At 53.7% G+C, this 12,856-nt stretch overlaps 1 protein-coding gene across 6 annotated transcripts in view; it reads left to right on the plus strand.

The window, feature by feature from the left end:
- The window catches only part of KIAA1614 (KIAA1614 ortholog), a 48,233-nt gene that overhangs the window by 30,480 nt on the left and 4,897 nt on the right, over window positions 1-12,856 (plus strand). For 4 of the 6 annotated variants that reach the window (XM_059146826.1, XM_059146827.1, XM_059146825.1 and 1 more), the window contains exons 5-9: window positions 1,496-3,036; window positions 4,772-4,928; window positions 6,336-6,594; window positions 11,546-11,673; window positions 12,317-12,501. In XM_059146826.1, the coding sequence (XP_059002809.1) occupies window positions 1,496-3,036; window positions 4,772-4,928; window positions 6,336-6,594; window positions 11,546-11,673; window positions 12,317-12,501 (2,270 nt within the window). The remainder of the gene's footprint in view (window positions 1-1,495; window positions 3,037-4,771; window positions 4,929-6,335; window positions 6,595-11,545; window positions 11,674-12,316; window positions 12,502-12,856) is intronic. The other 2 variants (XM_059146828.1, XM_059146829.1) reach the window with 1 other exon arrangement.

A 12,856-nucleotide genomic window follows, 5' to 3' on the forward strand; every position in this document is an offset into this window, starting at 1 on the left:
CTCCAATCTAAAGGCATTTAGTCTATTGGCAGAATTCCTTCTTGCTCCAGAAAGATCCGTATCTGTGCTGTTCAGGCCTCCAGTGGGTTGAATGAGGTCAGCCACATCGTGGATGGTAATCAACCTTATTCAAAGTCTGCCCACCTAAATTTAACCTTACCCAAAAAATGTCTCCACAAAAACATCCAGAAGACCCAAGTAGCTGGGCACCGTGGTACCCATCAAGTAGATGCACAAAAGTAACCATCACATGTGGGATGTCGATGCAGCAGGTAACATGTAACAGATAGGATTCTGATGCAGGCAGGTTAAGAAAAAAGACCCCACCCCCCCAAAAAATACCCAGGAAATAGGGCAAGCAGGCTGCATGAGGGGGATGAGGTAGGAAGCCTGGGGGGCCCTTTAGAGTGGTTGGTGGGGGGGCAGAGCTGGGGAGGAAAACATTGCAGAAGGTGGAGGCCTGGTGTTTTTACCACAAAGACTGGGAGCTGAATCTTGTACCCCCTTGGGGGACAGTGTGACAAGGCTGTGCTCCAGAAGGACCAGCAGACAGGAGGCAAGGAGTCTGGGTAAAAGGCAGGAGTCCAGTGGGAGTGATAGAGAAGTGATAAATGAGAAAGATGGTGTGAATGTCAAACACTGAGCAGTGCATTGACAGGGACGCCACTGCAGGGGAAAGGAGGGGGACATTTAGTCTTTCCTTAGGCAGCCTTTGATAGAAAATGCCTGGAAACTCAAGTTCCTGGCTCCGGGGGGCCCTGGTGTGAGATTTATGTACTGTTTTCTTGAGCGGAGCAGGACTTGACCACCAGCACAGTGTCTCCCGGAGCAAAGGCCAGTGACAGGATGACTCTTCCTAGCACAATCCTGTCCTCACAGCTTTTCAGAGTGTGGGGAAGGGGCTGAGGAGGGCAGGTAGGTGGGTGCTGAAACAGACGATGCAGAGCCCAAGGAGAAACATTGGTAGCATTCTGTCCAAATTTTGTCTGAGCAAGATGGTTAGGAACCCTGAATGGGCATCCGTGGGAGCAAGAATGCTTAGAAACCCTGACTTCAGGTCACCACATGCTCTGTGGAGACTTAAAATTCACTTTCCCATTAAACCTTTATCGCAAATACAGCATTGGGAGAGTTCATCCCTACCCAATGCCCATGAATGACAGGCTCGCCTCCTAAGTGCATGCACACACGCACGCGCACACACGCACGCACACCCCACTACGAGGATTTTGCTGTCATCCTTCTGTACATCCCCTGTTCCTATATAACGTTTCATCTTGAATCAGGCTGTGCCAGGCTACAGAAGGAAAGCCAAAAGTAAAGAAGCGCCTATCGATTTTGCGCAGTGCTGGGTCTCAGATTCGGGATGGGCTTGGAAGTTACTCGGAACCCACGTGGGGTAACTTTGGAATTGCGGTTATCACAGAGCTGTCCCCCGGGGTACCTTCCTCCGGGTCTCCTGCCTGTGACCTGTCTCCCCCTGTCTCCCCACCAGAGACGGCCGGAGAAGCCCAGCCCCGGACGCGAGGATGCCCTTTGCCTGCAGAGACACGCCGCAGAACGGGAACACGAGCGACTCCTCCAGCGGGGAGTCAAGCAGCGGGCAGTGGCCGAAGCGGGGCGCCTCCCCGTCCCGCGTGCGCTTCGAGGACGAGTCAGCCCGCGACGCCGAGTCCCGCTACCTGGAGCGGCTGCGGCAGCGCCCAGCGCGGGGTGGCGCGGGGCACTCGGCGGCGCAGGGCCCCCTGCGCTCCAAGCCCGAGCTCGCCCACTACGTCCGCGGGGGCTTCGCGCGCACCGACGCCGGCGAGGGCGCGCTCTGCCGGCTCGTGGGGCGGCTGGAGCAGAGGGGCTTCCCTGTGCCGCCCGCGCGGGGCAGCGACAGGAAGTGCCAGGCCTGCGGCAGCTGCCTCGACAACAGGCGCCCCGGCGCGGACCCCAGGGCCCTCCGGGAGCGCGAGGGGGCGGGTGGCGGGCCGGGGGTGCGGGCGGAGCCCCTCAGCGCTCGGGGCTCGAGCCCCCCCTTCAGGCCCCTCCCTGCCGAACCGGGGGGCCACACCGAGTGGATCCGGGAAACGCACATCGGAGACGTGGTGTGTCCCGGGGAGGCGGACTCGGCGCTGGACAGCACGGACACCTCCGACAGCTGCAGGACCGACAGCGAGGAGGCTGGGACCTCGCAGCCCAGCAGGGCTCGGGGCCCGGCCCGCAGCAACAGCCCCCGTCCGCGGAGCTCCAGGCCCCGAGGAGGCCCCAGGTGGTTCCGGAAGGTCGGATCGGAGCTGCCAGGGAGCCCTCAGGCCCCTCACTACCTGCCGGTGGTTGAGCACATGGAGGGCGTCGCGGAGGTGACAGAAGGCAGAGGACACCTGCCCGAGGGGACTCGGTTTCCCAGAGAAGATGCTTGCGCCAAGCCGCCTACCCTGGAATCCAAAAAAGCTTCTCTGGGCTCCCAGCAGCTGCCTGGACCAGGGCTGGGAAACCACTGGGTCCACGCTGTGGATTCCCGGGCTCTGAGCAGGACAGCCTATCTCCTGACCCCTTCCACGAAGCTGGGGTCCTCGGTGCCAGGCAGACAAGCCCTGGATGGAGGAAGCCATGAGTCTCTCCAGACCGTCTCTGCTTCCTCCCTGCAACAGAGTCCCGCAGAGCCCTCTGCCCTGCACCAGGCCCAGAAGCCGACTTCCTTCTCCACCGAAGGCTGGGTACCAACCCCTCCATCTTCAAGGAAAACCACTTCACCTGTGTCTCGCAGGAAGGCAGCCCTGGCTAGGCCCTGCAGGCAGAGAGAGCCTGTGGACCCGCCTCTGCCTCCTCCGAGAAGTGGAGTTCCCAGGACCTGTGAGCTCTCCCCTGCCCAGACCCAGCCCTGCAGCCCTCCAGTCAGGCATCCTCTGCTGGCCCTGTCCACCAACAACTGCAACAACAGCACGCCTCTGAGGCTGCAGGAGTCCCCTGGAGGGGCTGGCCTCGAGGGCAAGGTAGAGGAGGGCCCCTGCAGCCAGGAGCTGCCCCCAGAGAACAGCAGCAGCCACGGTAAGCAGAGACCCCAGGCCAGGTGCTCTGAGCCCTTCCTTACCTTACATCTGACTCGATGGCATAGCTGTGCATACTCCCGGCAGCCTCTTGGAGCCCTTCAGAGCAGTGGCAGGTGTTTCCAGAACGTGCGGGGTCTGTGGGTTGGCTATAAGACTCGACATCAGCCTGGACACAAATTAGCCACCTCCTGGGTGGGTAGGGGGAGGCAGAAGTCAGGGAGGCAGGGGTGATTCCCTCCGACTGCGGGGGACCCTGAGGTGTGTACAGAAGCAGCAAACTCTGGCTCCTGGAGGCCTGGACTTTAAGGGAGTTTTACTACTAACAGAGCAGGAATGATGGAACAGCTCTAGGTTTACTGTTTGCTTAGAGCAGTCGGTGCCTACAATCGCATGGTTGAGGCGCTTTCCTTCAACATCTTCATTTCATTCATTCCCTCATTCATTCGTTCAGCACTGATGGAGCACCTGTTACATGCCAGGCATCGTAGCAGGCACTGTGGGGAGTACATAAGTGAACGAATTCAGCAGGAGTCCTGCCCTCGAGACCCTCTGTGGCCAGGCAGACATGCCGTCTAGTCACACAGCGGTCAGTAGGCAAAGCCCTCCCAGACCCGCAGCCCTCCTGGACAGGATCCTGGGTTTCAGCAGGAAGGGCTACAAAGGGGGGTGAGGGACATCACCACCGCCCTTGGAAGATGTCCTGGGCATCACTGGTCATGGGTTCTGATCCCTGGTGCTGTGATCTGAGGGGAGCAACTCGGCCGTTTCACTCTTAGGCAGAGATAACAGATCTGCCCCCCACAGCCTTGCCTTCGCATGTCCAGAACTGTGACAGCCCTGGGGTTGGGGTGGCTTGGGAGGGATCCAGGGCCTGGAAACACAGTGGAAGAGGACAGAGAGCTGGTAGACCGGGCTGACATTACTGAAGATGTGACGGCCAAGTGCCCTCCCCCGGGGGTGCTCGCCACCACCTCTGCTGCACATGGGGACACAGACATTTTCCCTCTCCTTCCCCTGCTGACGGGAGCCTGTAGAAGGCAGGCACTCCCCTGAGCTGCCTGTTGCCCACCCCCTTCTAAGGTCTGGTTTCTTTGGTGGGGCGGGCTCTAGGCCAGTTGCTGGCTGCCCCCAGCCACTTCCTGAGAGGCTCTTGTCCTACAGCCGCTGGCCTTTCTGGAAAGCTTGGCCTTCTCCAGCTCGGACTCCTCCTCTCATTAGCCAGGAGGTCTTGGCCAGGCCACGCTAGCCCTCCATGCTCCAGGCTCTTCCTCTGTAACCTGGGGTCCTAGGAGAGCCTGTCTCCTGGGAACCCATGACGTCATCTCTGTAGAGGGTTTAATTCATTGCCGAGCACCTCAGACATGCTCCAGAAAGGTGCCTGTCATTACAGCTGTTAGACCTCCTAGCCAACAAGACTGTGGTTTGCGTCCCAGGAATGCAGAAGTTCCCCATTCCCAACCATGTCTCTTGTTATAGGAAGGGCATGACTTCTCACCAGCAGCCCCCTCATTGTACAGACATTTATTCATCACCAGCTGTGTGCCAGTTGCGGTGCTGGGGGTGGGCTACCATAGCAGTAAACAGCCCCTCATTCCTGTCCTGCTGTGTGGGGGGCTCTCCACTGCCTCTGCTTCTCTCCTGGGGCTCCCGCCTCTCTTGTTGGGCATGTCCCCTCCCATGACCATGACCTGCGGGGACGGCTCAGCGACACGGGAGGGCTGTGGTCGTTGCAGGAGGAGTGCAGGGCTTTCCCGACCCCGCAGCTGCTGGCACGGTCAGTTCCGTGAGCATCACCCTCTCCCTGGCCTCGGAGGAGCCAGAGTCCAGCCAGGAGCCAGAGGGAGGTCTGCAGAGGCCAGAGATGAGTCCTGGAGGGCAGGTGCCATCCCGGTGAGTGACGGGAGCAAGGGCCTTGACTGTGGGACGTGGGGGGCTGGGTGGAGAAAGAGACCCCCGCTCCGTGGCATGACTGGCCTCACTACTCCGAAATCCTTAGAGGCTTCCTAGACTTCTTCTGGGCATGGCACCGTAAGACTCCTCCCCCCGCCACTCTGAGTGTGTTGCACACGCTTGCTCCTACCCTAGGCCTCAAGCTCCTGGTACTGTGGTCGGCACACTTGAACAGACAGTCCCGACTCTCGGGGTGCTCCCCAGGCAGGGTGGCCAGAGAGCCACTCGTTTCTGACTCAGGGCTGGGAAACAAGCCTGGCATTCACCTTTCTATTCATTCTCTCCTTCCACGCGGAGGGGCTGAGTCCTCGCCCCGAGTCCTCAGTCTCGGTGAGCCAGTGCTGTGGCCATGACGTTCTTTCCTGCACTACACCACATTCCTGGTGACACGGAGAGCCAGGGCCCCATCTCTGGCGCCTTGTGCTCTCCAGAACCCCAGCCCCTACACTCGCTTTCTCCACGAGGCCGAGAGGCCCCTGACTGAACCGCTTCCCCAGGCCTTCTTCCGGCAAATTCCCCATCCACACAGTGCTCACTCCCACTCTCCTCCTGCCGGCCTCTCTGAGCCCCTGGCATGGCCCTCCAGCTGCTTTCTCCCGGTCTGGGCTGCATGACTTCTTTCTGACAGCTCCAGCAGCTCCAGTGGCTCTTGCCTTCACGGTCGCTCCTACATTCCTTCTCGGCACAGCAGCCATTAAATAATGTCATTTTTCCTGCTGAAAACCCCCAGTGGTTTTTTCTCTGCCCCTTACCTTGGCTTCCGTGCTTGGTGGAATCCAGCCCACCTGCCTGCCTTGTGGGCTCCGACCCGGTGCTAGTGGCCTACATGGGGCCTCTTCCTGCCTGGGAGCTGTGGCCTCCCCCTGCCCCGGGTTCTCGCCTGCGGCCTCGGCAGGACGGCTCCTCCTTATCGTTCGGCTCCCAGCCCGATGCCATCTTCTCAGAAAGAGTTGGCCACCCTCTCTCTCGGCTTGGCATTTCTCGATACTTGCTGTGGGTTTTTCTCCTTCATTTACTAGTCTGAGAGTAAGGACTTTGTCTGTGCCGTGTCACATACCCCTGTTGTTTCTAGAAAGCAGAGAGGCTCTGAAGAAATGCTGAATGAATGGATGGAATGAATGGGTGGGTGAGCCCGTAGCTGGGGGTGAGGCGCAGGGTCTTGCCTGAGCTCTTGTCTGGAAAAGCTGCCCAAGCAGAGCATCCTGCGGATGTCCTCTCAGGCTTTCTGTAGCCACCTGTCACGTTGTCCACAAGGCTCTCCGTCTTGGGGCCCGCAGGACCCCAAGGGACGGTCCGCCCTCCCCCCAGCCACCTGCCGCCCGCTTCACGTCCAACCTTGCATTGCAGAGCATCCCTGGGGGTGAGCGCGCGACCTGGGCCGCACTCTGCCGCCCCTTCTGACAGGAGCAAGAAAAGCAGCACCAGCCTGGCCTCCACCCTGGGGCTGAAAAAGCTCTTCCAGGTCCTTGGCCACGGCGCCAGGCCCAAGCTGGGCAAGGCCCGCAGCCATAGTGTGGAGCAGCTTCAGCCCCCTGCGCCGGGCCCGGCGCCCCACACCAGCACCCCCAGAGTGAAGAAGGCCCCGTCGTTACAGTCCCTGCATCTGGTGAGTCTGAAGGGTCCAGCCAAGGGCTGAGTGGCATCGGTGCCACTGGAATGGAAGGTGACATGATGGGAAGGGCTGAGGATGCCCCCAGAAGAGCCCAGGTGGAGAAGGGGAAGCTACTGGCCTCCACACACTTGATCCACGAGACCCAGCTCCCCGCAGGGGTAGACAGCACCCCGCGATTCCGTTCTTCCACAGATGGGCTCATCCTAAGCTTCTCTTCCACAGATAGGTTCATCCTAAGCTTCTCTTCCTCCCTTTGTCTCTCCCTCAACTCTGCCACCTCTGCCAAGTCCTAGAGTCTACTGCCTGATCATTCTGGAACCTTCTTCATGACCGCAGTGACTCTGTTAGTCTGCCCAGCTCACCTCACACCCAGACTAGCGCGAGAGCCTCCCCACTGGCATCCCTGTGGAGTCTTGCTCCACCTGGTTTCCACAGTGGTCCTTCTGATACACAGATCTAGTTATCTACCCCCTTGCCGAACATCCGCCATTGGCCCCTTAACACCGGCGGGGTAGAGTTCAGATCACCTGACATGGCCAGAGGGCTTCTGTGATCTGCTTTCATCTCTCATCACTCGCCTCCTAACGTCCTCTCTGATATCCTTGACCTTGCTGTTCTGTCATTAGGCCACACACTGTCTGACTTTGAACCTTCTCTTGAAATGTTTCTCACACCTTCTCTCCCTGCTAATGTCTGTGTTCATCTGGCAACTTTTCAGAAATTGCCTCCTCCATGAAGGGGCTTCCAATCCTTTCTTGGGCTGAGCTGGGAGGGGGTGGGGGGTGAGGGCTCTGCTCTATGTTCCCATCCTATCCTGTGCTTCTCTCTTTCAGGGAACTTGCCATGTAGTATTTTAATGGGTTTTTGTCTGCCTCCCCTCACTGGAGTGTGAATTCTTTGAGGAAACACCCCTTGATCTTTATATTCCTGATACAGGTTCCCCTCATGTCCAAAATTAGAGAGTTCCTACGAAAATGTCCACAAGCCAAAATGGTATAAATTGAAGAAGCAGTCACTGTTAATTAATATGGAAATTTTTTTTAACACTCTCAGACCCCCAGAATAACCTCCCTCTGGCTTTTCTGAAACCCCAGGACACCCCTGGCTAGCGGATGCACACATAAACCAAGCTGGAGCCCAGACACTCACAGATGCAGTGGTGTGGCGGCTTGATGTGAAAACACTGACAATTGCTGTATCTTCTTATTGGATTGTCCCCTTAATGATTATATAGTGTCCTTTGTCTCTTGTTACAATCTTTGTTTTAAAGTATATTTTGTCCAGTATAGGTATGGCTACCCCGGCTTTCTTTTCATATCTTTTTACATAACAAATGTTTCTCCATCCTCTCACTTTCAACCTGCATGTGTCCTTAGGTCTGACATGAATCTCTTATAGGCAGCAGGTCTTGCTTTTTTCTCCATCCCAGAAGCTCGTGTCTTTTGATTGGAGCATTTAGTCCATTTATAGTCAAAGTAATTATTGATACACATGTACTTATTGCCATCATGTTACTTGTTTTATGGTTGTTTTTGTAGTTCTTTTCTGTTCCTTTCCTCTCTTGCTCTTTTCTCTCACAGTTCGTTGACTTTCTTTAGTGATACACTTGGATTCCTTTCTCTTTGGTTTTTTGTTTTTGTTTTTTTTTTTTTTTTTTTTTTTGCATTATCTATGACTGGCTCGTGATTTGTGGTTAGTGTTGAGTTTATCAATTACATCTTCTGCATATAACAGTCTACATTAAGTTGATGGTCACTTCAGACCAAACCCATTCTTTACTCCTCTCCTCCCCACCTCCCCACTCCACATTTTAAGTATATGGTGTCTTACTTTACCTTTTTTTTTACTTTGTGAATCCTTTGACTCATTTTTATAGATGTACTTGACTTTACTGCCTTTGGGCTTCATAATTTTCTTATTCCTGTTTCTGGTCTTTCCTTTCCATTCAAAAAGTTCCCTTCAATATTTCTTGTATGGCTGGCTTAGTGGTCATGAAGTCCTTTAACTTTTGGCTTGGAAGCTCTTTATCTCTCCTATTCTGAATGACAGCCTTGCTGGATAGAGTACTCTTGGCTGCAGGTTTTCTTCCTTTGGATGTATCATGCCCCTCCCTTATGGCCTACAAAGTTTTTGCTGAAAAATAAGCTGATGGCCTTATGGGGTTTCCCTTGTATGTAACTGTTCTCTTTTGCTGCTTTTAAATTTCTCTTTATCACTAGTTTTTACCTTTTTAGTTACTATATATCTTAGTGTGGACTTCCTTGGGTTGATTTTGTTCAGGGCTCATTATGCCTCCTGGCTCTGGATCTTTGTTTCCTTCCCCAGATTCAGAAAGTTTTCTGCCCCTTTTCTCTCTCTTTTCCTTCTGGGATCCCTATAACAAGAACATGTTTATGCTTGATGATGTCACTGAGTTCCCTAAGTCATTTTCATTTCTTCTTGCTATTTTTCTTTCTGCTTTGCAGCTTGATTGCTGTCCAATACTCTATCTCCAGGTGACTGATCCATTTTTCTGCTTCCTCTAGTCTACAAGTTATTCCATCTAGTATATTATTTTTCATTTTAGTTATTGAGTTCTTTATCTCTGATTAGTTCTTTTTTATGCTTTCTATCTCTTTGGTAAGGGTCTCACTGGGGCCCTCCACTCTTTTCTCAAGTCCAGTGAACATCTTTATGACCATTATTTATATTATTATTATTATTATTACAGAGAGGGAGAGAAAGGGGGCAGGAGGGACAGAGGGAGAGGGAGAGAGAAATCCAAAGTAGGCTCCATGCACAAAGTGGAGCCTGACACGGGGCTTGATTTCACAACCTGGAGATCATGACCTGAGCTGAAATCAAGAGTCTGATGCTTAACCAACTGAGCCACCCAGGTGCCCCTGACCATTACTTTAAATTCTCTGTCAGGCACATTGCTTATCCGTGTTTCATTTAGCTCTCTTGCTCTGATTTTGTCCTGTTCTTTCATTTGGGACATATTCCTCTGTCTTCTCATTTTGTCTAACTCTGTGTCTGTTTCTATGTGTTAGGGAAATCAGCTATGTCTCCTGCTCTTGAAAGTAGTGGCCTTATGAGCAAGAGCTCCTGCCATGCCCTATAGGGCAGTGTGCTCTGTTCCCCAGAACCTGGCGTTTGAGTGGTGTCCCCTGTGTGTGTTGCACGTGCCCAGCTGTTGTGCCCTCAGTCTAGTCATCTGCAGTGGCTCTCTTTGCCATTTATGGGCAATGTTTGGTCCCTGTGGTGTTAATGGGCCACTGTTGGGCTGTCTTAGACTTGACTCAAACCAGGAGTTTGCCAGAGATGCAGTAGTGTTGAACTACAGGACATTTTCTCTGTGTTGCTCCCCGAGAAGTTTTTGTAGGTAGGCAGGGCCTGCAGTCAGACCGGATGTCTGCCCCCAGCCTGCCACTGGGACCACAGTCTCAGACCGATGTGCATGGTTATCATTCCCTCTCTCCAGGGCAGGAATCACTGTTGGGGCTTCTTTGCGCACTATCAGGCTGTGGCACCACTTTGAATGGGCTCTGGCCAAGGGCATATTGGAGGGGCCACCTGCACAAGAGAATGAGGGTATGGGCCATGCTGTTAGCAAGTTAGGTGATAAGTGTTGGTGCTGTACTTGTTCTCCGAGTTATCCATGTGTCTAGGCTGAGGGGCAGGGGAGGGAAATGGTGCCTACCAGCAACTTTGTTCCTAGAAAAGTCTCCCAAAGATCCCTGCCCTTCCAGCACAGGCTCTATTAGTAAACAAATCTCCCTCCCATATATCCCAGTTGTTTTTCATACTGCTGCTTCTCTCTGCTGTATCTCAATGGGACTTTTTGCTGTGCCATCTCTTTAAGTGCAGGGATTCAGTTTCCAATCATCTTTCCAGGTCTCCCAGAGCCAAGGCCACTGATTTTTAAAGTTCCGGTGTTAAGCCCCACTGATTTTAAGAACTCCTGAAATGAAGCCTCTCTGGTTTTCTTTGTCTTTTTTAAAATTTCTTTTCTTTTCTTTTTTTTTGTTTAAAAGACTTTATTTATTTATTTGTCAGATAGAGAGACAGTGAGAGAGCACACAAAGCAAGGGGAATGGCAGGCAGAGGGAGAAGCAGACTGCCAGCCAAGCAGGGAGTCTGATGCAGGACTGAATCCCAGGACCCTGGGATTATAACCTGAGACAAAGGCAGAGGCTTAACTGACTGAGCCACCCAGGCATTCCAGGCCTCTCTGGTTTTCAAAGCCAAATGTTATGAGGGTTCATCTTCCATGTCAGGTTCCTCACGCCTGGTATGTCTGGCATGAGGGTTTGGTCCTCTTCTCTCTCTGCACCCAGTGTCTCTCCCTCCCTCCGATGGTCCTGCAGGTCCAGTTAGCTCCCAGTTTCTGCCCCTCCTACCCTCTTCAGTGTGGACTCTTCTCTATGTTCAGGTGCAGAGAGTCTGTTCTGCCAGTCTTTTGGTTGTTTTATGGGTTACTTACACTGATATGCATGTTATCTAATTGTATCCATGGGATGAGGTGAGCTTAGGATTGTTGTATTCAGCCATCTTTCCTGGAAATCCTCAGATAAAAAATTTTTAATGTAAACAATCATAAAAGTGATACTAAAGAATCTCAAAATCACAAAAACTCTAAAGCCATGTTTTTTATTCTTCAATTAATTTGCTTTCACTCTTATTTCTTAATGAGAAAATTAGATTTTCTTTATAAATGAAATTATTAGTATCCTAGCACTAAGATTTTTGGCCAAAATTAAAATTGACCTTCAGATCACCTGTATAGACCTATCTGCTTGAGTAAATTATGGTGATTCCAGATGGGCACTTTGAAGTAGTAACAAAAGCTTGTATCCCCACTTTCATAAAAAGCCCTTGACTGAGTTCACGGTTGGGGTCAGGTCTCTGCCAACCCCTGGCCCCTTGTCTTTTCTTACCTGCAATATTGGACTCTTACCACCAGGTGTCGCCGTCCCACCAACATCGGAAAGCTGCCTCCTTTCAGAACCTCCATTCTCTGCTGAGTGGCAAGGGAGACCGGTCCAGCCTCTACATGGTAGGGGAGTCAGGGGACCACAGTGCAGCTGGCCGGTAAGAGTGGGCAAGTGGCATGGGGGGTAGACCCAGAGCGTCATCAGTAGAGGGGTAAGCTTAACTCGGTCCTTCATCAGGTGCCATGGGAGTCTTGGAGCCCACACCTCAGAGACTTGCCCTGTGCACCTGAGCTCTGAGAAGTTGTAGAGTTGGTAGAATGGGGGGAGTTGGAAGGTTTGATTCCTCCATCCCTCTGCTGTCTGATGACATGCTAAAATTAGAATGTTCAGAGAGCTTCCTGAACCAGGAATATCTGATTAGAGATCCAGAGACAGGGTCCCCAAAGAGGCACCTGACTTGTGTCCCTGTCTAGAGGACTCCCACCCCCGCCCCCGACAGGACCCTCTGGGGTAGCGGCTCTTCCCTGCGGCTCCATAGCGTCACCTCAAGTGGCCTGTTCCCTCCTGGAAAAGTTCTATAACATTATAGCTTTTGTTAGACTCTCAGAGAGGTCTGTGTACCACAAAGATCTAAAATTGTGTGGAGGAGGTGGGAAGAGGGGAAGTAGCGGGCCTGGGGTTTGCAGCGGGCTTTGCAAAGCCTCAGAGAGAAGAGGTGTCTGTCATTTTTAAGGAGGGGAGTGATTGGGCCCCAGGGCCCAGCCCTCTCTGCACTCACTGTGTCTCCGGTCCCCTGGCAGAGTAGCCAAGGCCTCACCCCGGCGTGCCCTCAGTGTGGAGGACGTGAGCACCCCCAGCCAGACGCGCATGGTGGGCCGCGTGGTAGAGGTGTTCCCAGATGGCACAACCCAGCTGCAGCTACAACGCTCCCCAGAGGGCTCTTTTGGCTTCTGCGTGGCCTCCGGGGATGGGCGCCGCGACACAGGTATGGCCCCTCCCCTCCTCTGGGCTCCACATCCGTGGGGCCTTAGCAAACCACTTTTGGCTGTGGGCATTTCCAGAATGTGGCTGAGACACAGAGCTCCAGACTCAGACAGCCTCATAGCCAAAGAGCTGCAATTCTCCCTTCAGGGGCTCTTCGGGAAGAGTCAGGTGCGGGGCTGCTGGGGTGGGTAGGGAGGGCGAGACGGACTTTGCTGCCCTTGTACTGTGTGCTGACCTCCTGAAACCAGAACCTTGAAGGCTTCTTGCTGGAGCGCCCAAGGGAGACGATGCTTGCTGGGTCTCGGGAGCCCTTTGATGTGGCTGATGTGTGTAATGGCTCTCTTCCTCCTGCGGCT

Source organism: Mustela lutreola, chromosome 14 (genome assembly GCF_030435805.1).
Source record: "Mustela lutreola isolate mMusLut2 chromosome 14, mMusLut2.pri, whole genome shotgun sequence".
Classification (NCBI taxonomy): domain Eukaryota; kingdom Metazoa; phylum Chordata; class Mammalia; order Carnivora; family Mustelidae; genus Mustela; species Mustela lutreola.